Raw genomic sequence first — 23,358 nt, forward strand, 5'->3', positions numbered from 1 at the left:
AACCCCTCAAGTGCTGTCCAGAGCTGTTTTCACCGAGTGTTCCGGCTGGAGGATGATGCTGAGGTGTGTAACCCTGTGGCAGCAGCTCTGATGAGCAAAAATCCTCTCGAGTTTGCTTCTGCTAAAGCCCCCAGCCAGCACTGCCTGCCACTGGGCTCCTGTCTTTTGGAGCTGCATGAAGAAATGCTGCTGTCTCCCCTCAGTAGCCGTGTGAAATGTGGTCTTCCTTCTGAGGTTGCCAAATGGATGCAAAGGACTCCGTGATCTTAGGGGTCTCTTCCACCTTGAGGGATGCTCTGAATGCACAAGAAACAGCTCAGAAAAAAATGTGCTGATAAGTTGATAGGATGTGGAAAACCTGTGCGTGCATTTGTGATTGTTGTATCACCACTCATTTTCAGGTAAAACTCTTGCTTTGTTGAACATACTTGATGCTGATACTTAGCTACTTGCTTAGTGAAGTAAAGCCTGGGAAAGAAAGAGTTTTTCTTTTCCCTTTTTTATTTTATTTTTTTTTCCCTTTCTGTAAAAGATTGCCCTTAAGGAAAGAGCAGAACTTTGTCTCTGCAGCAGTGGGAGCACACCTGCCTCATTTATGATCTGCTTCAAGAGGTGTGTGACTGATTCCTTTGTTCTCCTTAGGCTCTGGAGGAAGCAAACGACTGCCTGAGCGACCTGCCCAGCCCCTTTGCCTACCTGCTGACCATCCACCTGAAGGAAGGCAGGAACCTGGTTATCAGGGATCGCTGTGGTGAGCCCCACCTTTCCTCTGGCTTCCTTTAGAATTCACACAGCTCTCCTTTATCTCTGATCTCAGTTTGACAGCGAGCTGGATGCTTATCTGCAGTGCAGCAAGTCATGGACTCGTGTCTCTCCTCCAGGTCAGGTTTTATCCTCCCTGGATACACAGGGGAGGGAGCTGCCCTCTGCTTGCTGCTCCTGCTGCCTGCCTGTGCAGCTGCAAAGCTCCTTCTTGGCTGCCCTGAGCACCTCTACCCATTCAGGAACTGCAAGAAATTCTATTTGAGCTTAAAAAGAAAACCGAAACAAAGAATAATTGGAGGTTTATTAAATGTGCTTCTCTTAGGAGTGCTTTTGGGGTTATCTGCAAAGATGTTAATAAAAGGGGGAAACCACAGGAGCAGGGCTCTAAGCCAAAAATCCTCTCTAACCTGGGATGTGAGTGAACAATGACAGCATGCTAAAAACCCCAAACCCAACCCCAGATGGCGTACCAAATAAATTGCAAAATATTTGGGGAATTCCTGGAAAAGAGGTGTGAAAGTGCCTGCCCTCAACCTGGCTTTTCTTCAGGCTGTTGAAAGAGGGAGTAAAAATGCTGATAAGCAGCCAGTCACTTGCTGTGGAGGGAAGAGCTGTCCTGCCAGAGGCTCTGTGCAGGCTCTGGGACTCTGAGACCGCAGCTGTGTCAGGACCTTCCCTCTGAACCCATCAGAGAGCTCTTCCATACGTCCTGTCGTGATTTCGTACTTTTTTCCTGCATGTGGAAACAGTTCTGGTAGTTTTGTCTTGCAAAATGTCTGAGCAGTTTCTTTTGAGGTGAAGCCATGGGGTTTGTTCATTCGGTTACAAAATAAGCTTGCACAGCCTAAAGGCCTGGGAAGGTTTGCACCTGGAGGGACCTATCTGATTCAGTTTCTCCCAGGAGGTGCTCGAGGTGCTCCTTGGGATTTCTGTTATCTGGTATCTCAGTTAACTTTTTCCGTGCTGGATTTTCATGGCTTCACAAAGCAGTAACTTTTGGTTGAGTGTATGCTTGTTTTTCCTACCAGCTTTTGGAAGAAGCGAACCAGTACTTAGATTAAGATCTTTACTGGTTATACAGAAGCCTGTATTTCCTAACAGTGTAGCAGTTCATCAGATTTTACTAGCAGGCTGCACAAGCCAGGACACATCCAACTGCTCCTATGAAAAAGCTTAGAAATGAGCAATTCCAGCAGAGCAGTATTTCTAGAGAAGACAGAGCATACTTTGCTCTAGGCTGTGTTTTGTTGTGTAAGAAAGCAAATGCTTGTCTTTGTGAAGCATTGGACAGCATAGTGAAACAACATAAGGGGAGAAAAAAATCCCTTTTGATGAGTCTCTGTTGCTTTGTGGCAAATGACCTCTCATTTCGTAAACTGAGTAAGTGAGGTGATACTTCTTTCAGTAAAACTGCTGCTTTTTATTGCACAGGCAGCAGGAGGGGAGAAAACAGTGCCTTAATGATTATTCATCAGTCATCACCATGCTGCAGTGGTGGCTCCTTAAAAAAATAAAAAGCCCACTGTGGATGCCCATCGTTGTAGGCCTCACTTTGGTTATGTGACATCTTTCTTTGATGCTGGGGCTTGCCCTGAGACCACTGGGCTTTCTCAGCGTGCCTTTGAGAGTGGGAGGTTGTCAGCTCTGCTCATCTCTTCAGAGTGAGAAAGCCTCAGAGCTAAGTTGTGGGCTGGGAGTGTGTGACTTCCCTCCTCTCCCTCCGCCGTGGTGCTGCTTAGAGCTGCTGTGCTGGGGTGTATCAGTGTGCTCTGAATGATTTGAATTTAGCAGAACGTTCACCACAGACTGAGCGGAGAGTTTATGCCCCAGCATCTTTAGCCTAAATAAGGTTTGACATAAGTATTGTAATTTCCCTAAGTTTTAATTTTCAGTTGTTATGCGCTCAGCGATTTATCTGGAAAAAATCTCAAAGCAGTCATCAAACCCATCAGTTTACATTTTTTTGAGGGAGTTTCTTTACTTAAAGATAAAGAAAACGGTATTTAAGTGTGGTGTCTGCCTTCTTCTCATGTTTGCACTTTTCCCCTTAATTTCATTTTACAACAGTTTAAATAGCTCAGGCTTAGGGGCTGCAGTGTGGGTGGGTGATGCCCTCTCCTGGCAGCTGAGTAAATTCTCCTGTGCTCGTGTTCAGTCTGCTTCTGCCTCTGTTTTGTCCCCGTGTAAAAAGTATTTATTTGTGTGTATATATAAAAATAAATCTAAGATGTGTTACCAAGGAGAAACATTCCTGATGTTGGAAACAGCTGTTGCTAAAAAAAAAATCCTAGCACTACTCATCAAATTCTCAGGTTTGTTCCTGAATTTATTCATTCTATACTTAACAGGTATTAATTAGAAAATAATTATGCTTGGCCAAGTAAAGATGAGCAGGAATTCTACTTAGAACTGCAGGCTGTAAGACCACCATGACTTCACTTTTTACCAGCTTTGCCAGTATTTTTTTCAGACGCTTTGCCTCACTATGTACTGCTCTTTCCAGAATATGTTCCCTTTGGTGATATAAATTCCTCCTTCACTTTACCAGATTTTTATTACATCTTTTCCTTCTTCATAGTGTTAATCCTGTTAACATCTGCTCTTTCCTATTTTTTCCTTCACTTTTTATTCCTTGCACTGCTTTTTATTTGTCTCTTGTGTCTCTCCAGTCCCTGACTTTCTGCAGCTCCTCTCCTTGTACTGTTCTCTTTGGAGAAGGCGCATCAGCCCAGGAGACTGGTTCAGATGCATGTGCTTTCTCTAAATTGCACAACAATGCAGAAAAGAAAAATAAATCAGAGTTTCAGTGTTTTCTTTGCCTCTTTTATGTATTTTTGAAGGGTAAGTGAAAGAAAAAGCCTCTGTAGAGCAACACCCAATAAGTGTGCCCCAGCCAGGGAATCCAAGTGCTGCTAGAGCAGGATCTTGATTCTGGTGGAAAGCTGAGAAGCTCCCAACCCCCCTTTTTTGGGTCAAAATCAGTGTCTAGGGATGCAGGATGAGAGAGGTGTTACCTCTTGGTCATCAGCTTGCTTGGAGTCTGATTTACTTGCTTACAGTCTGACCCAGTCACACAGTAGAAACTGCCTAAGCAGATGGTAAATTTAACATGTTACCTGTGTGCACCTTTGGGGCCAACGTTAGGCAGTGCACGGGTCCTACATTTACATTCTTGTAGGGGATTAGCCAAACACTGAAGGTTATGGGTCTCTGTGTATATGTACACAGCACCAGAAGTTTGATTTTTATGTGGTTTTTGTGGTATTACTGTTACTAGACATGTTTCAGTGATGGCAAGTTGTTTGCGTCCATGTAATTTTAATACTGCAGGTAGTAAGAAAGCAGAAATGTGGTTTTTTGATTACAAATCTATGAGGCACTGCAGCAGCTTCGCAGAACAGAGAGATGATTATTCTGTATCTCATTTGGCTTTTAAAAAAATCACTGGTGCTCTAATTGTTGGCATCTTGTTGCACCCTTAGTGGTTTTATGGCCTTGTTGGCCCTTATTTTGTGAAGCTCAACTTCATGCTTTGAGTTGGGAGAGGCTGGAGCCCATTTCCACCTGCTGGTTCACCTTCCCAGGGCAGGGTGATGCCTCCTGGTTGTTTGAGTCACCTAAAGAAATCTCAGAGGTCCTGCTCCCTTTTGGCACTGGGATGCTCTGACTGCATGTTGCTCCTGGTTGAGCCACCCTTGCAGAGCAGTGAACAAAGTGATGCCACAGCTGTAAGGAAGGGCTGCCTTCCTTCAGGTGGCAAACCTAGCTCTGCTGCTGTAAGAATAAACAGAAACTGGGTTTTGAGTCCCAGTGAGGGTGAGAAGCCCCTCCCATTTCCAAATCCTGTGCTTTTAAAATTCATTTTTCATCTGTTAAGCAGTGTAGTTACAAGAAACACAGTTCTTGGATGTGGCTGTGGTTGGTGTCTTTTTTGCTTTTTTTCCCCTTTAACCTCGTTGTTCCAGCCTGAACTTTGTGTGTGTCTCTTTCCTACCTGGTTTTGTGTTTTGTAGATCTTTCTTACAGGACCTTTGTGCCCCATCTCTGTTTCTTCCTTTCATGTTTCATTTGTTTCCTGTTGCTGCACCTTGGTTTTCCTCTCCTTTCTTTCCTCTCATGACAGAGGTGAACACTCAAAGGGAGCAAGGGGAGGTGCAGTAGTAGAGAAGATGCAACACCTCGATGAGTACATCCTGCTTTCCTTGTCCTCAGCACATCACCCTCTGCTCTCACATCCCACATCCCACAGCCCCCACTGCCAGAGGGTCCTGGGGGGCTCCCTGCCAGCTGTGCCAGAGATCAGCCTCCCAAGGACAAAATAAAAGGGGAGAAAGGTTGTAGAATAACATACACTTCTAACTTTCAGCAGAAGTGAGCCTGCAGGAACCCACCCCTCCCAGCTCTGGGCTATCCAGAAGTTAGACCTTGGTGATCCCGGTGGGTTTTGCCAGCTCAGGGTGTTTTATCATTCTGTGATTCACTGCCTGGGTCTGTGCTGATACCAGGGTGCCAGAGGAAGGGATGTGTGTGTGCTGTGCTGGGTGTTTGTCAGCTTAGAGCAAGTAATTGTTTGGAAAGCAAATGCTCAGAGCAATTAGGCTGAATCGCTCTCTGCAAACATGCTGATTAATTTAGACTTTCTCTGTTTTCAGGGTATCTGCAATTAGATCATTAGGCCTTCAGATTTATTAATTATTACCATGTATTAGGCAACTTTTCACACTTCTTTCTGAAAGGCGTAATCATGGCTAATTTGCAAATGCTGAGAGTTTGAATCGTTGGGGTGTTTTCTGGATGCCATGTGGCTCTGTGAGCAAGGGCTTGTGCTGAGAGTGCCTGTCTGTGCCAGGCCCAGTTCCTGGAAGTGCAAAGTGTGTGCCTGAAACTTTGCCCTTGTGCACAGTGATCCCTGTCAGCATCCTGCCTGCACTGCTGTGGGAAAGGAATGCACTGAGATAGGAACCTCAGAACAACAGAAGGAGTTCAAACAAAAGCGATTTATGTGTCTGGAGGAGTTCAAACAAAAGCAATTTCTATGTCTGCCCATCCTTTTTTAATGTTAAATTAGGAAATGTAGGAATGAGACCATAGGAAGAGAATACCTGTGACTCTTCTTGTGTCGGAATAGTTGTTTAGAAAACAGGTTTCTTAAACTGTTCTGGCTCCAAAAGTTGTCAGAGCTGAGTCTTAGGGGGCACCTGCCTGCATTAACAGCTCACACTGCATCTTTCTGGGACTCTGTAAGAAGATTTTATTAGGATGAAGGCTCAGAATACAAGAATAAACACTGAGTTGGGGTTGTTTAGGATGCATAAGAGAAAGCTCCAGGGAGATCTTGAAGCCTCTGCCAGGGCATAAAGCAGTGTTCAGTTGGACTAATTCTTACCAAAGACAATTCTGTGCTTTCCATGTCCCTAATGAATGTCATATGGCATTTTGGTAGGTTTTTCTGAGATCCATTACTCTTTTTTTTTTTTGGTGTTTCTGAAGTGTCTTGTATAGAAAGTGCTATATCTGCATCTTTCATTCTATTAATGTTAAGTTCAGATATTTTTTCTCCACCATCACCCTCCCTTGAACTGTAGGTTTGCACACTTTCTTCACACTTCTCTGGTCCTTTCAGTGTTGGTTTTTTTTTTTTTTTTTTTTTTTTTTTTTTTTTTTTTGTGGTGGTATTTTTTTTTAGCTTTGTGTGTATTTTTTTTTTTTTTCCTGGTTGGTTTTTATTTTCCCCTGGAACCTATTGGGACTGCTTGTTTCCAAGCAATGTTTCATTTCCATCTGGCCACGTAAAACTAGCTGGGCACAAAACTTTCCAAAATCACCTGAATATCCTGCCAGCAGAATAATTTGCTTTTTTCTGATTTCCCCTATAAGCCTTGATCTCGCCTGTTTCACTGCAAGGATGTAGTGGTTTTCCACTTAAAAAGAAAAATGTGTGTTCCATTTTAGAATGTCTTTTACTCCTCGTCGTAAATAACTTCAGTGATTCTATTTCTAGGAAGATTTTTAGATATTTATTCTTTACGTGCATATAAAATAAATCCTTAATTTCCTTCTTCAGATTAAAATTTACTTTTTTAACCAAAACTTAAGATGGTCTAGGTTAAATTTCCCACTGCTCTTTGATTTTTTCAAGATTTTTAAGGCAATTTGGTGGTCATTTTTATTTATTTATTTATGGAACGAGACTTGTTTCATATGCTACATTTCCAGTAAGTTTGCTCCCATAAAACAGTGTGTGGCTTGAAATTATATTGGGTCTTCTGGGTTTGTTGGGTTATTTTTTTTCCTCATTCTGAAGCAGTGGATCTGATCCATCGCTCGGTAGCTGCTAGAGGGCAGCAGTATCCATTTAAAAACAACCTTAACAATTTCTTGGGCTACTAAACCCTCTCCTGCTCCTCTGTCCCAGCAACTTTTTTGCTCGCTGAAGCTTTCTCAGGTTTTAGGTGATGTCTGGTCTGCCTGCACTCGTTGCTTTTTAGTGCTGGTGGAAGAAAATAGAAGTGAAATTGGTATTATGCAAAGGAATTCCAGGGAGCATCATTGTTGAGATGAACGTTCTTTCTCTCATGGGGAAAGAGGCCTAGCTGATAGAATGATTTTTTTTTTTTTAGGAGGTCAACCTTCCTTTTTACTCTTATTTGGTTTGCTTTAGGCTGAGAGATTGATTATCTTGGCTTTTTATATGTATTTTGTCCATATGTTTTACTGTGTGAGAACCTACTTGTTTCACTGCACAATATACAAATTAACCTCAAAGCACCTTGCTTTTCCCACCAGAGAGTAATTTTTGGGGGGTGAAATTCTTAACAGGCTTTAACAATAATCCATTCCCCTGCTGATACTGCTAAAGTTGATGTGAGTGAGACCTTGCTTTCAGAAGAGCCAGCATGCACGTGCTTAAAAGTTGTTGATTCAGTTGCCTTCACTAGGAAATAGATGCTAAAAAGCTTTTTCTTGTTTTTTTATTTTTAATTGGTCTGGCTTCTTCAGAAAATTATCCATTTCTGTCACAGTTAAAAGAAGATTATAAACAAAAAATCCTTTTTTTAGACTGGTTCATCTCTAACATCACCAGGCGCTTTTCAAAAAAAGTTATGTTTTTCTGCCTAGATTGTAGATTGTCTCTTATAAATAGCTTTTAATAGACCCAGACGTCTTTCTGAGCTTGAATCCAGAAGGCTTCAAGCCCTGAATTCAAATGCAGTCAAGTAATTTGCAGTCTGCACTGTTCATCCCATCAGGACCGGCTTGCCCACCTGGCTTATTTCTCATTCCCTGTCAACTATGTTGGTCACCTGGATGCACTCTGGGGTGTCTTGGAGGAAACCAGAACCAGGCACAATGAGCAGGGAGCTTCGCCGGCACCTTAGGGACCGACCCAGTCCAGGCCCTGGGGGCTGTGGTGCCACATCCATCCCTGACATTTCTCCACCCAGGCCACCCAGCTTCACCCCAGTGACTGCCACCAACCCCCAGGTGCTCTGTGTCCCCCCACCCAAGTGACAATCCCACTGCTGGGTGGCACGGAGGCACCACCCTGTCGTTTGTAGGACGCGGCGGCTGCGCTCCCTGTCCCCCAACCCGCCTAGTTGAGATGTCACCCCCGTGACAGCCCGACAGCCGAGCGCCACAGGACCCCCCACCCCTCCCTGCCCCACCACAATTATTTTCCCTCACAATTAACACTGGTGCTAACTTGACACCTTTCCCTTGTTGGGGTTTTTTGTGAGCCGCCCTTTTGCCGTTAATTCGTGGCATTAATATTTTCCGCGGCGCGGGTGCTGCCGCTCACCCGTGAAGCCGCTGGAACATTATGGAGCTGTCAAGACAGCGAGGGATTACCCAGGCTGCCTTGCTGGAGTAAGTGACACCACTGAGGCCCTGCTTTGAGATGTTTATTTTGAGAGTAAGCTGACAAGCATGAAGGCCTGATCCCAGAGTGGCAATCGTATTTAATTAAGGGCCTCTTTTTATTATCGCTTCCCCCCCAACACCTTTGTTTTTTTTGGGTACAATATTTATTTTTAGGTAAATAATATATATATATATATTCCTTTTATATATGTTCTTTATATACATGTGTATGTTTCTATATATAAATACGTGTAAATGTAAGGGAAGAGTTTATTACAAAAAGATACGTGAGAACGATGGCTAAAGCCTGGCTCGTGTGAGCATTGCTGGGCAGCCCTTCCCTTTTTCCCCAACCTTTTATTTTCCTTTACTGTATAACAACCTGGAAAGCTTTTCAGAGCAATAATGCAGTTGGGAGGCTTACTGAGCTGTAGTCTTCCTGCTTCCCATCCTCAGAGAAAGGGCTTGCAGTTTTCTGCTTGTTGGTATTGAACTTGCTGGCTGTTTGCTTTTATTTTGTATCTCCTATTTTTCTCTCTTTTTTCAGGTTTTGCCCTCTTTCATGGGTTTTCTGTGCCAAAAGCAGATGAGTTATGGCCATAAACCACCTGCCTCCATCGTCTCTTCGTGCTTTCATTTCATCACTTGCTTTCCTTGTCTTGGCCAGTTGCTATTTCATGCACAGAATAGGTTGTGGACATTATTATTATTCTTACTTTTAATTATGCAGCTTTGTCCAGCTTACTCTGTAAATAAAAGTCAGGGGATTTTTAACCTTTTTTTGGCCTTTAAAAATCTTTTTGAAGTGACACCAAAGAGCTCAGAGCTGTTATTTCTTAATTCTGCATCTTTCGAGGACTGCTGCCCCCCACACTGTGGGACTATGATCTATCTGTGTGTTCCCACTCCTGGAAATTGTGCTGGCTTTAAGCTGGATGCTTTGTATAAGAGTATAATCATAGTTCTGAGAAATTTTTAGGGAAAGGTCTAGTCCTAACCCACTGGGAACAATGAGAAGCTGCCCTCCGACTTTCCTGGCTTTGAATCAGGCCCTTTACTATTATTCTCTCTTAGAGGAGAATAAAAAGGAAAAAAAAAAAAAAAGAAAATTCTATTTAAGAAGTCTGCAGCTGCTTTTTTTTTTTTTTTTTTTACCAAAAATTTTTTTTTCAACAATTATTATTCAGGAAAAGGATCAGCTGCAGACAGTACTTGAAAGCCAACTGATATTTTCCTTCTGTGAACGAAACACACGTGATGTGCAGGATGGACCAGGTTCTACAACTCTTCCCTTTTGATATTAAAGTAGAATAAAAACTTCCTATAATTCTTAGAATTATGTCTGTCTCCCAGGAGCACAGTTCTTTACAGTGCTGCATAATTCCAAATACATACTTACACATAATTGTTTTTTCTTGAGTTTAGGTCTGTCTTCACATAACACTGATGAGAGCTTTGGATGTTTAAATATGGATTTTTCACATCCTCACAGGTGCACCAAATCACTGGCAAGACAGAGTATTGCTCTTAGGCTGGGTTATCCTGGTCTGCCATGTGTTTTTTGGGCCAGTGGGAACCAGGGACGACAGGTTCAGATTATTTCTGACTCTGAAGTCTGCTGTAGAAATCAGTCTTTTCCTGGCTGGGGGGCATCCAGGACCATCATCTTAGCTGTTACCCTTCTAATGAAATTGAACTGTTAGGAGGGAAGTTAAATTCCAGCTATAACATACAATACAGAAAATACTGGATATGACAGGTGAATGGCACCTAGGCTCAGTTAATTGTAGATGCTGCTACATCTCAGTTTGATTTTTCCCCTTTATTTGCAGCTTGTGAAGATTTTTTTTTTTTGCAAAATCTGTATGAATAACTAAATCCACCATCATCTGGTAAAATCCTCCCTGTGCCTTGTTCCCCCTCTTACCTGGTGTCTTGCACAACTGATTGGTGTTAGTGCAGATGCCACCAGTTTAATAACAATAATAAGTTGATTCCCTCTTCTGTTTTCCTTTGACAGATGCAAGTCTTTCTATTGCTGCTGCATGGCACATGCCTCACTCTCTGTCCGTGGACATCTGCTCCATAAAAACAGGGGACATTATTGCCATGGCAAATTGTGCCACTTGGATTAAAAAATGTGTTACCTGGGCAGTGCTTGGTTTTACAGAGTCTGTTCTCTGTGTGGTTTTTATCCTGAGCTGATGAATAATGTCGCTGTTTTTTCACTGAAACCTCAAATTGGGTTTTAAGTAAATTGGCAAAGTGACACCAGTGATGAAATCCTGACGGGTATTTTAGCTATTGTTACTGGTTTCCTTGGAGCTCCTATCCCAGGAGTTTACATGCTTTAGAGTTTGGGTCCTTTGAATGTATTCCTAGTCACAGCATCACATTTTCTCTCTTCCACCGTGTCATTAGTTGGCCTGTAAATAGTGCTTCAATGCTGCTTCTGTTTGCTCTTTTACCAAATTAAAATTTTAAAAGAGTTGTTAAACAACAATTAATGTTCTTTAAGAATAAAACAACAGAGCTCCAGCAAACAATGACGATTTTTTTTGTTGCCTACTTTCAGACAACTTTCTTGTTCTGTCTGTAGATTTCCTGTAAGAATGAGCAGATTTTATATAGGTAATTAATATATGCATGGATCTGAAAAATAGATAATTACCATTAAGTGTTTTAAATTATTTTATGAAAATATAATTTAAGGTTGTGGAGTTGCATACAAGCATGCTAATCTATTTTTTAATTAATTATCACAGGTACAAGTGACCCATACGTGAAGTTTAAACTGAATGGCAAAACCCTCTACAAAAGTAAGGTAGTCTACAAGAACCTCAACCCAGTTTGGGATGAAACTGTTGTGCTGCCCATACAGACCCTCGATCAAAAACTCTGGATCAAGGTAAGTTTTCATCTCAGATTTTCATAAGACTGGCCAATATTTTTTTAAGCAATTATTTTCAACTTTAGAAACATATTGATTTTTATTCGCTGTAGCAGCACAGCATAAAACACAATCCGGTTTAAGAGCTTCAGCGATTTCAAATTAAAATGCACATATGTCTTTCCCAGATTTTACTTGCATGTTTTGCTTTCCGTCTGCAAAAACCTAAGTTTGAAATAAAACTCCTTGACTGGATCTGCTTAAAGCTGTGGAGCTGAATTCTGCTCTCTCTCTTTTCTCTCTCCCCGTGCTTGTGCAAACTCAGGGAAACCAGGGGCGGTTTCAGAAGCACGTTTTAGGAGTGTAATTTGGCTGGGCTGCACAGAATTATTACCTGGGATGCAGCCGTGACAAGTGGCAAAGCCTTTTCTGGTTATGAGGAATGTTACAGTTACCAGAACCGCCAGCTACCAGTTGTGAGCACTAATTGCTAAAACATCTGTAAGCAGAAGTACCTGATTTTTGTGCAGCATTTCATTATGCTGTCGTGTGGAGTATAAAGGAGCAGGCACAATCCATAGCAGCACACATGTCTCTGTTTACATAATATTAAGAAGATACTTTCAAAATGCTGGTTAAATATTTAGCTAAAAATACAAATTAAAGCGGGGAGATGGAAAGTGATCCCTGAATTATATCTAAGCTTTGATCTTTCAGATACAAAATTGAACTGAAAGGGCTTAAAATATCTGTTCTTTCATCGCCTGGGATAAAACTGGCTTATGATGTGAAAATTGGAAATATTTGTCTTATTTTGCCACCAGGTGTACGATCGTGATTTAACCACTTCAGACTTCATGGGTTCGGCATCTGTAGCGCTCACTGAACTTGAACTCAATAGGTAACAGTTAATTTAATTAAAGGTTATTTATGCAGCTTAATTGAGAAACAGAGGGAAGTAGTGAAATGCTTTTTTTCTGGCTTGGAATTTTTTCTATTCGTGAAAACTGATTTTTGATAGAAGAATGGGGATTTCAGGAGAAATCACTCGAGATAAATCTTCTGCACACATTTTTATCTGGCATTACACACCGGATTCAAACCCAACCTGGACGGAGCCCAGTTCTGGCACTAAGAATTCTTGTGTGCAGCATTGTTTAGGGGGAGCTACCCCAGGACAATTTATGGAAGAGGGGGAGAAGATGTGGGACCTGTCCTCAGCCCCACGGGGTGCCTTTCCCTGGGGCTGTGGAGCATTTTGCCCGGCTGCTTCCAGCGCCTCTTTTCCAGCTCCCCCCACATCCATCCGTGCCTGCAGCAGCTGCATCTGGCCCTGATTTAGTGCCGAGGCAAACCCTGTGCCTTTTGTCTGCTGCTGCTGCTGCCTGGGCTCATTGTGGAGCTGGAAGCCAGGAATTCAAGTTTTAGTTGTTTCTCTTATGCTCCCTTGCTGTGCGATGACTTTTTTTGTGGGGGAGAAATGAGTTCTCCCGTGGCTGCTGTATCTGAATTTCTAGAAACATTAATTTGTCCGTGAGATAGTGCCACCAGGTAAATACCAGCATTCCTGTTCTCAGCAAGGGAACAGAGTCATGAAGAGGGATTAAAAGCAGGCAGAATAAATATCTCTGGAGTCAAATACAAACCATTAATATTAGAAGATTCACTTGGATGAGTTTCCCTGTCACTCTTCTGCTCTGTGTAGTGGAGGTAGTAGTAACCTAATTCAGTGTGTACCTGCATATGGAGAGTTACGAGCAGTGAGCAGTGCTGTAGGAACACTGTGCTGCATTATTAAAAGAGGGGTGTATTTTGTCAGAACCAAGAAAGAACTCTCCCCATTTCCCATTTTAACATTTAAACTCAATATTGGGAATTTCAGACAAGAAGATGAAATTTGCACAGCTCAGCCTGACCTTTAATAATCAACCCGAGTTAACTGGAGTCAATAAATGCACAACATTTTTTTTCCTTCCTTTTGTTGCCTTGTAGAACTACTGAACAGGTTTTAAAACTGGAAGATCCCAACAGTTTAGAAGATGACATGGGAGTGATCGTATTAAACTTGAGTCTAGCAGTCAAGCAAGGAGACTTCAAGAGAAATGTAAGTGGCTTAGGAAATCAAATTTATAGCTGGAATTTGTAGGGGGGAGAAAAGAAGAGCTGGCATAATTTGATTTACTGGGAAATGCCACCTTTATTTTCATCCTTTGAGACTCAATATTGAAATCGAGATAGAGCATAACTTTAAAAAAAATAAGCCCTGTATTTAGCTGGGTTAAAGTTGTGTAGACATTTTTAGCTGGATGCTTCTATCTTGTCACTGTGATGTGCGCTGTGGCAGTGCTCTCTGTGCTCTGGGCATGTGTCCAGTACTGCAATGGGCAGGTTGAAGAAAAGCTATTATATTTCCCTTTTTTTATATTTTTTTTTTTTTGGTTGCTGCATATATATATATATATATATATATATATATATATATATATATATATATATATATATATATTTTAACAACAATGAAAAAACTTATCCACGTGAAATCTAAAAACTGATCTTGGCTGTTAAGACTTAAACTGCCCCAGTCCTGTGGAGGAGCACCAGGCTGAGAGGAGGAGGTTGCTTGTAAAACCCTGACCTTCCCACTGCCAGTTTCTTCACTGAGTTAATTGAACTTGTCTCTTGATGCAGAAGTGTGGTGATTGGTGATGTTAGAAACCCAGAGAAGCTGGGCAGAAACTGGGGGCACCATAACTGAAGCTGATAGGTTTTTTTTTATTTTCAGGTCCTGCACATGGCTTTTTTGCTTCAATTTTTAAAGTTTTCTCCTAGTGTTTTATACAGAGTGTATAGCACACAAATATTGGTGAACTAATCCTGCTCCTGGCCAGCAAGGGGTGAATACACATGATCAGGCAGTTATTTGGACCATCTTATAAACTAGACTTACTTTTAAAAATGTGTAATACATTCTAAGAGAAAATATTTCTACAGGTTTTCTGCAGAGCTGAGAATGAAACTTGCTGTTTACAGCACAATTTTGAATTATAGGTGTGGAACTCCAGCCTGAATGGGATTATTTATAGAAACGTAAATGTTTCAAGGGGTTGGAAAGCAAAATAAGAAGGAGAAGCTAATGTGGGATATCTGCTGTTCATTATTTATTTTTCAAATAGATGCCTTTTTGAGAATTGTAAAGTCTTAATTAATAACAAGGTAATGATAGAGTTATTTTTACCTTCCTATGTGATTATTTGAAAGCTTAATGGCAATATTTAAAATAATGGTGTATTTAAATGTCTATATTATGAGATGGCTTTTATTTGGAATGTGAACTGCCCTCTAACTTATTCAAAACAGCATTGTTGGCATGTGTTACTGAATTGCAGGAAGGGGTGAAGCAAAAATGTAAAGTTACTTTAGCAAAAAAGTTAGTGTAGTCATAAGGACCTCAGGAATTCCAGAATTTTTAGTAAGGCCTGGGCAAAAGTGGACCTTGCCAGTGAAACAAATCTTACTGGTTTAAATAGCAGCTTTTGGTACTCTTGGGTGCTTAGTTAACATTCAGAGTGCAGATGATAGAAGAGCTGGTGCACACTGTAATTTTTTTTAAAGACAATGTTTTAAGCCCTCATATTTCAAATGCAGATTGCTCAGCCATTTCCAAAGGAGTCAGAACAGTGAAATAGCTCTGTCCACATTAGCACTTAACAGCAAAATGATTTTTTTCCCCCCTTTTTAAATTAGCTTACTGTAGAACCAGATGGCACCAAAAGTATAAGCCATGTTTCTTACTAATGGCTCTGGGTCCCTTCACTTTTTATTCTCAATTACTTTTTTTTTATTGCCTCTGTTTTTGGTGCAATGCAGGTATTTTGAGTTTGTTGATTGTTATGTTCCATGTGGCAGGGAAGGTAGATGGAAATGGAGTTGTAGATTTAGCCCCCTATTTTGTAATAGGCTTTTCTAGCTCATTTGACAAGCTGCTGTTTGAATTAGTTCACTAAACACTTTCCCCATTTTACTCCTTACCTGTTTCCTTTCCCTGGATTCTCTTTGGTACAATAATGGGGACTCATGAACAGAGATGGTCAAGTCGAAAGAAACGAACTTCATCCAAGGTAATCCATTTTTTTTTCCACTTAAAGAAAATGAAGGTCCCCTCCCAAAATCCGTGCCCTCCTCTGAAACAGGCTAAACAAAGGAAAACTCAGAAATGTAGAGGCCACCTGTCACAATGTGATGGCTGTGACAACCTCTGCTCTTTTGATTTTCCTATTCATTGTGATGGGAATTTGCAGTTGTTTTCTAATTGTAGGTGCCATGGTAGTATGTAGTGGCAAGTGAACATAAGACCCCACTCACAATGAGCTGTAGAAAGAGAGACAAACTGTCTGTGCAAAGGAAAGGGGTGTCAATTCAACCAAAATGAAGGGAGCTGTGGAGGGTTGAAGTTGTTTCAGAACACCTGCACGGTGTTGGTGCAGGGGTTGAATGAGGCTCTCCTGGATCCCTGTCTGTCTTTGGGGCTGCCTCTCACCATGGGTGGAATTTTGTGAGGTAGTATTTCTTCTGGTTGCCCCTGTGGGTTTTGAAATTCCTTTTGTTCTTGGGATGGAGGCTGAGCAGGGAGTTTTCATTACCTCCATTGTAACAGGATTTCCAAGATTTGTGTGTTGCCACATGTCCGTATAACTTGCTTCCCTTGGTCTCCTGTAGGATCCCTGCAGGCTTCCATTACTTTTATATTCCTGTATCATTTTTTGCATTAGATTTTAACTTGTTCAGGAAATAGACTGTGGCTTTTTATATGCTCTGTAAAGCTTTAATTTGCTATTGAGTAAATAACAATGATACAGACACTGCAAGCCCCAGTACCCAGCTTGAGAGCTGTACAGTCTGAGTCTCTGAAAAGCAGAATTTGGCTCTTAAGATGAGTGTGTTCTCATGATATTTTCCCTTTGTAACTATCGGTTTGTGCCTAAATAAATTGAATCATTAACCTCCTCTTGTTTTATTCATTACAACCGTGGTGTGCTGTGTACAGGAGCCAACCATCTCAGGTATTGTGCCAGCAAGAATGTTTTTGTCAATAGAAGAAATGCGAAGTACAGCCTTTGGAGCCCTGATTGCAGGGATATTGCAGTGCTTGGAGCAGAGAGCTGCCAGGAATCCCTGAATGCCACTTGGTAGAAAGTGATGGAATAACTGAAGAGCTCATCACTTTAGTTTTTAACTAAAGCGCTGGAAATTGCTGTGCCCTGGCTCGGTCAGTGTTGCTCGATCCCCATCTTTCTCACACAGCTGCTGCTGGATGCTGGTTGGCTTTTGGACGTTGGAAAGGGAGTCAGGTTTTTAAACTCGGTTTCTTTTTCTTCAGAATAGCCAAAACTCTGCCTTGGTTGCTGTAACTGGAAGTTTTGGGGTGGTTTTTCCACATTTGTTTAGGATTTTTTTGTTCGGTTTTTCTTTTTGCTTTTTCCCAGTGTCTCATTGCATTTTGTATAATTTTTTACATACATGTTTTTGGACCTTTAGCTGTCAGTCTTTCAGCTCCCCAGACTCTGTCTTGTGCCTTAACACCTTTCAAAATGAAATCAGGAGATGCTGAAGCGTGGTGCTGATCTAGGAGACATAAAAGTATTATTTAAAAGGAAAAAAGCTTCAACCCCGTGCTCTATTCTGTTCCAGTCACTAGAGGGTAGGAGAGCTTCAGCTCTTCCTCGGGAAGACACAGTTCATGCTCCAGTGTGATCTCTAAAGAAAACCTCTGTGACCATCCAAAGGCAGTAAAAAATATTTCCCAGCATGCGCCGGAAAAAATCTGACAAAGCAGTATTTCCTGGTTTATTGATTCTGCTACTGCACTAAAACACCAGTACTGTACATCAATAACCATCTTTAGTTAGGAAACTCTGCTCTGTGGAAGCAGTACTAGCAGTTTGTGGCAGAACATAAAGGCTAGGAAGAAAAATTGTGTGCATGGGGAATATAGGTGTCTAGGGAAGGCACAAGAGGTTAGGGGAGAATAGCCAGAGAGTATGATGGGGTAGAAAACAATGTTGCTGGACGAGATAGAGATACAGGGATGAGGAGGGCAGGGGAAATGGAGAGAGCTCTGTAATGGATACACAAGCTTGTCTGGTTTTTGGTTCCTGAGCTGACTCTGGTTGGGTGTTGCGGGGGAAAAACACAGTATACCTTCCATTTGAGCAGCTGAACTGAGACATCTGAATTTCCTCTCTCCAGGTTTAGGCAAATAAAAGTTTTCGATTTGAAATACTTTTCCTGGGATTTTTTTTTTTTTTTAACGTGCTGAACTGCAGCTGACCCCTATTGTAATATTTAGCTTTTCCTCTTCTATAAATATGGGGAAAATGACTTATTTTAAGGATGGACAAAATGAATATAACTCTCACAGCTGTTTTTTAATCTGTATTGCCTACATGAAAGAAATCTGATTATCCTCTAATTTGACCATTTTATGTTGTCTTAATGCAGATTTGGCACATCAGTGTCCTAAATGAGTCTTTTCACTTTAATCACAGGATTCTTGCTGACTTCCCAAATTTAACCCAAATGTTGATGGCAGTGGTACCTGTTGCAGCTCCATGTCAGACTGGCAGCAGGGCTCATGTGGGCTGTTGTGGATACTGTACTCTCCTCATGTGTGTTCTCTGAGCTCCCCTGCTTTTTGGAGAAAGAGCTGCATTTCAGGCAACAACAAAAACTGTGTCAGCACAAGATCTCCAGCCCAGCTCCAGTAGCCTCATGGTCATTACAGGGAAGGATTCCAGCAACTCAATATGGTCTTTTAAATCATTTTGGAGCAAGAGCTGTTGAACTGCATGATTTAGGTATCTCTTGATTATTACACAGTTTATATTTTTCACTGCTGCTGGAAGGGAGTCATTGCATATTTGTGCAGATTCCCAAGACATGGACAGCACATTCAGATCCCTCATTTTTCATGGGAGCTGAGAACAGCATTGTCCTCGGTGGCGGCTGTTTTCAAGAGCGCGGCTTTCTTCTTTTCCTCATGGAGGGTGGCATTGCAAAGGAAAGAGGATGCTGTTAGGCAGCATTAATATATTCTCTCGTATCTGGGTATTGACAAGCTCTCCCCTCTGTTCTGCTTTCCTTTCTGGGGCACAGAGAGAGTTGGTAACTCTCTGCTGGGGAGAGCATGCTTAATGCTCAGTACCCTTGTTTGTCCCGGGTGGCTTGAGTCTCACCCTGGGTGCCCCTGCACGCTATTTCCAGCATTTGTACAGCTGAATAACCTTGAAGTGTTGAACATCCAGGAGGCAGATAAGCAGGTCTGCTTGGGGTGGATTGACCTGCAGCAGTTCAGTCCTGAAACAAAAGCGACGGAATTGCCACCTTGATAGCCTAAGCTGATTGAATAAATTGGCTGAAAGGCTGACCGGACCCAAAGGCTCCTCGACCAGGGGAAAATCCCTCACTCTCCTTTCTTTTATTTATTTTTTTTTATTTTATTTTATTTATTTTTTTTTTTTTTTCCTGCGTGGGCTGTTAGGTTTGATTTTTGTCTGCCTGGTTGTGTTTGGCTCTCTCCCCCAATCCCCTGTGGGCAGCAGGGACAGGGTCACGCATCGTCGTGGTGCCAATCTCGTGTTGGTTCACTTGCCTTTCCCGCTGCCCTCTCCTCTTTCCCAAGGGGAAAACTGCTTCTGCAAAAAAAAAAAAAAAAAAAAAAAAAAGGGTTTCTCTGCCTAATGAGGAGAGGTCTGAAGAGTCCTCCTATTTGTGTGTTGTTGTTGTCTCAAATGGCGAATTACGTGGCCCAGTTTTGACGTTGACCTCTTCGCAGGGATTGCAGCAGGCTCTCTGTTGTCCTGTCTCATCCTTTTAAATGAAAGATGGGAGAGATGGGCTCGCTTCACACTTGGCCACCTCGCCGTGTCATTTAAATGTACAATTTTTCTGCATCTCTTTATTGCTTCAAAAACAAGTTTGAACTTGGGGCATGTATGTGTGTGTGTCAGGAAAAGAGACAGATTTGAAAGCAGCCCTGATGCACCAGAGGGGATTTGCTGGGTGCCTATAGAGGGAGATTATAGACAAATGGAGTTATCAGGGAGACTGGAGCTCCTAAAGGATTTTGTGAAGCTGGGTCAATGAGCCGGTTCTTTCCCCTCCAAAGCTCTGTCATTCTTGTTCAGCTCCTGTGTTTGGTTCTGAAGGCAGAATATAGCCCACCTGCTCATTCTTCTTTTTTTAAACCAGAACCAGAAAGTGATAAAAAATTGAAAGTTGATGTGAGAAACTTTTATATTGATTTTGAAACTAGGAACAAGATTTTGAGAGTGGTGCATTTTGAGATGTGAGCACTGATTTTTAATTTTTCAGTTCATAGCTGTGGGATGTTTTTTGGGCAAATGTCCTTTCTAAGCAGTTGAAAGAAGAACCATTTTCTCTGGTCCTTTTGTGTCACGGTCCTGCTCTATGACCAGGCCATACTTTTGCTTCAGAGATTAATCATTACTTATCTGATGAGTTACAGTCCCAAAATATGCAGTGGACACAAGTTCTTAGACTTAAAAAAAAAAAAAAATCTAGTTTGTTTTAAGGAATAAGGATCTGTGGATATTTTTGTGCTTATTATCTTTTTCTTTTTTTTTTTTTTTCTGGCTGCCTTGTTTGAGGGGTGTCTTTAGTTCCAGTTTTTATCCATTTTACAGCAGTGGACTGCTCATAAAGGTGACCTTTATGGTGTTACTGCTTATTTGCACACAGAGCCCAGCCAAAATCAGACCTCTGTCTAGAGACAACCCTCAAATTCTGGTCTCAAGGCTACCTTGATTTCAGAAATGATGAGGGGAAGGAATAAGCAAGCTTGTCCGATGCCTTGTGCTTGGGACATGTGCCAGCTTCCATCATAAATCATGTGTTTCTTAATTTCCAGCCCTGTAGCCTGATCCCAGGTTCAGCCAACTTTCCTGTACCTCGGCAAGGCACCTTTCCTTGGGTCTGGGCTGTAGCCAGAGTGTGAGCAGAGAGCTTACAGGAAAATTTAGCAGGAGAGGCCTGAGGGACCTGGCACCCAGTGTGGGAGCACAGCTGGAAAGGGCTCAGGTTCAGCAGGGGAGGAGCTGCAGTGCCCAAGTGTGGAGGCATCACTAGCCTGGGAGGTAACAGCAAAAGGAAGAACTGAATAGATAAAAAATAGATCAAACACTTCAAAATTGTCACTGATCAAGCAGTTACATCCTCATTTTCTGGTCAGTATGGACCAGGGCTTTGGCTTTTCTGGTCTCATTGTGAGGGCAGGTTAGGGTAGTGGTGGCTGGAGGCAAGGGAGAGTGTTTGGGGTGTTTTTTTCAGCGCTTGTTTTGCCCGAGTAACTTTGTTGGACTAAGGGCTGTGCTCCTCTGTGCTCTGCTCTGCAATTGTTTTGCCAACTCAGAGGGAGGCTGTGAAGTTTAATCAATTAGCTCTGTGTAAATCAGTTCGAAATGAGTAGGTGTGGGGTATCAGAGAGGAGGTAAGACGTCTAAAATAAATAAGGCAGTATCATTTTCTTGTCACCTGGGAGGCATTTTCCATAGTACAGACTTCCCTAGGCAGTGCTAAAGTTGACTCATTGAAGGCCTGGGTCTGTGGGTCTACCACACATCTGATTTTCCCCAGACGTGCTTCCTTCCAGAAACTGTGAGTGGAATCTGAGACACTGCCTGTTTCACTGGGATTTCCATCAGGGTGGTCAGAGGAATAGCCTGCCAAATACCTGGGGAGGCTGGAGAGGTGGCCACAGAGCAAGTACACAGGGGCTCTTTGGTGCTGTGAGGCACAGGAAATGTGCCAGACCTGCTGAGCAGACTCTGTGGGGGCGACCTGGGCATGTCCAGGAAATCCAAAGCATTCCTCACGTGCTGTGTGTCTTGCAGGGGTGTAAGGCAGGCAAGCAGCCTTTCCATGCTCAGTTTGGAGACAGCCCTGTGCCAGTAGCAGGGCTGGGCTGGGGGAGGTGGGAAGCTCTGGGGGAAGCCTGTGTGGAGCCGCTGCAGGTCAGCACCGTGCCCCAAACCAGTTGCAAACATCTTGGCTCCACTCTGCAGTGGGATGCTCTCAAGTGATGCTGGATCTGCTGCAGGTCCTGTTAGCTGGGGTCCAGCACAGCCCTCTTCTGAGAGGAGCACAGGGTGCAGCTGCACAGCCAGAGAAGGGGGTGCACGAGGCTCTTTTCTTGGGGCCACCTGTTTTGGGAGGTCAAGGTTGGTGCATTGCAATGTGTTCCAGTAATGCTGAGTGCAGGTGCTGATTTTTCCTGGGGCTGTGTGGGATCCAGGCTGGTTTGGGTACCTCCCAACAGTCCTTTGAACTGTCAAGTCAGCAGCTTCAAGGGTGGGGTTATGTGTGCTGTAGGGCTGGGGTAAGGAAGGTCCCCAATGCTCAGTGACTCCCTTAAATACTGGCCTGGATGAAAAAAAGGAAGAGAATCCGAGTTTGATTTGAAAACTGAGTGATAACAACTGTCTTTTGTGTTCAGCCTGGAAGCTTTGAATGGAGCTGGATGCTTTGTTTTTAAAAGAAATTGTAATGTGGATAATAAACTTCATCTGGGTTTTTTTTTTTGGTTTTTTTGGGTTTTTTTTGGGTGAACTAACATCAAATACCTTTTCCTCCTCCTCGGAAGGAGCAGGAGGGGGAGGGAAAATCCTTGCTCCTAAAGGAGCGAGCACATCACATCAAACATGACTATGTTAAATACTAAAATGTTCAAAGTACAAGCGAGATAGATAAAGGCTTTGATGGGAAGTGGATATTTCCCAGGGACATTACAAGCAATAATCCAGATGTTATGGTGTAATGCAATGAGTGTCCATGGATAGATGGGGAGCTCAAGCCAAGCAGCGCCTGCTGTAGGCCTTAGCCCTCCACTCCCATGCTGTTACGCCATATGGAAGCAATCTCCAGGCCCCCTTAATAGCCAGCTTTGGATTCCATTTTCACAGGGCTCATAGAGCTAAGTGGAGCTGTTTTATGGACAAGTTAGATAGAAGCCTTTCCAAGATAAACATCCAATTCGAAATTAGGACATACCAAGCTGCAAAATTATTTTAGGGCATATTTCATGGAAGCACTGCCATTTTTCTAAGGCGATTGCCAGACTGTAGAATGCCCTTTGATCCCTTGTGGACATTACTCCCTTTTTTATAAAAAGGATTTTGAAATAGTTGCAGTGTTTAGGGAGGAGTATATCTGCTGGGACTTTGAAGTATGTCCATGGGAACAGTCATGCTTTAGCTTTTTGGCCCAAAAGACGAACTTTAAAAAAAAAAAAAGAGAGAAAAGAAATTACATTGCAGCTGGATTTATGAATCAAAATCTCGTTTTCTTTTTAAAGATAGGAATTTTTACCCATTGCGCCAGGAAAGCCAAACGGGGTGTTTAAATAGAAGTATATTAATATGCTTGTGGGATTCAGGATTCGGTATTTTAACCAGTAAAAAGCAAGTAAAAATTTTGTGAGTTCACCACCTATGATTTAAGAATTTTGTTGCCGGGTAATTGATCCATAAAAAGTAATCTTCAGACATCAGGTGCTTTTGCAATCGTTTTATTTAGCAACAACATTTCTTACTTGCTTTTAAAGCTAGCACGTCCTGTTTTAAAGTGACTTGTGAAATCTTCTCCTCCGTCTTGCTCCCACCTGTACATGACATGATTGAAGCTCCAAAGTGTAGCGAGTTAAAAGTTGCTTCAGGAGAATAAAATATGGCAGGATTTTTACTGCGGGAAGAAGAGTATAGCCTTGAGTTTTAATGTTTCCAGCTCACTCCCCCCAAATAAAGGCCTATTTAATCATCCTCTGCCCA

At 42.3% G+C, this 23,358-nt stretch overlaps 1 protein-coding gene across 1 annotated transcript in view; it reads left to right on the forward strand.

Annotated features, from left to right (window-relative positions):
• MCTP2 (multiple C2 and transmembrane domain containing 2) overlaps nt 1-23,358 on the forward strand; it is a 116,482-nt gene that overhangs the window by 22,026 nt on the left and 71,098 nt on the right. Inside the window, exons 5-9 of the mRNA XM_066195900.1 lie at nt 643-751; nt 11,394-11,536; nt 12,343-12,419; nt 13,511-13,622; nt 15,601-15,636. Coding sequence (XP_066051997.1) covers nt 643-751; nt 11,394-11,536; nt 12,343-12,419; nt 13,511-13,622; nt 15,601-15,636 — 477 coding nt within the window. The remainder of the gene's footprint in view (nt 1-642; nt 752-11,393; nt 11,537-12,342; nt 12,420-13,510; nt 13,623-15,600; nt 15,637-23,358) is intronic.

The sequence above is a fragment of the Chamaea fasciata genome, unplaced genomic scaffold (assembly GCF_029207755.1).
Source record: "Chamaea fasciata isolate MVZ Bird 193981 ecotype frontalis unplaced genomic scaffold, bChaFas1.0.hap1 SCAF_14, whole genome shotgun sequence".
Classification (NCBI taxonomy): domain Eukaryota; kingdom Metazoa; phylum Chordata; class Aves; order Passeriformes; family Sylviidae; genus Chamaea; species Chamaea fasciata.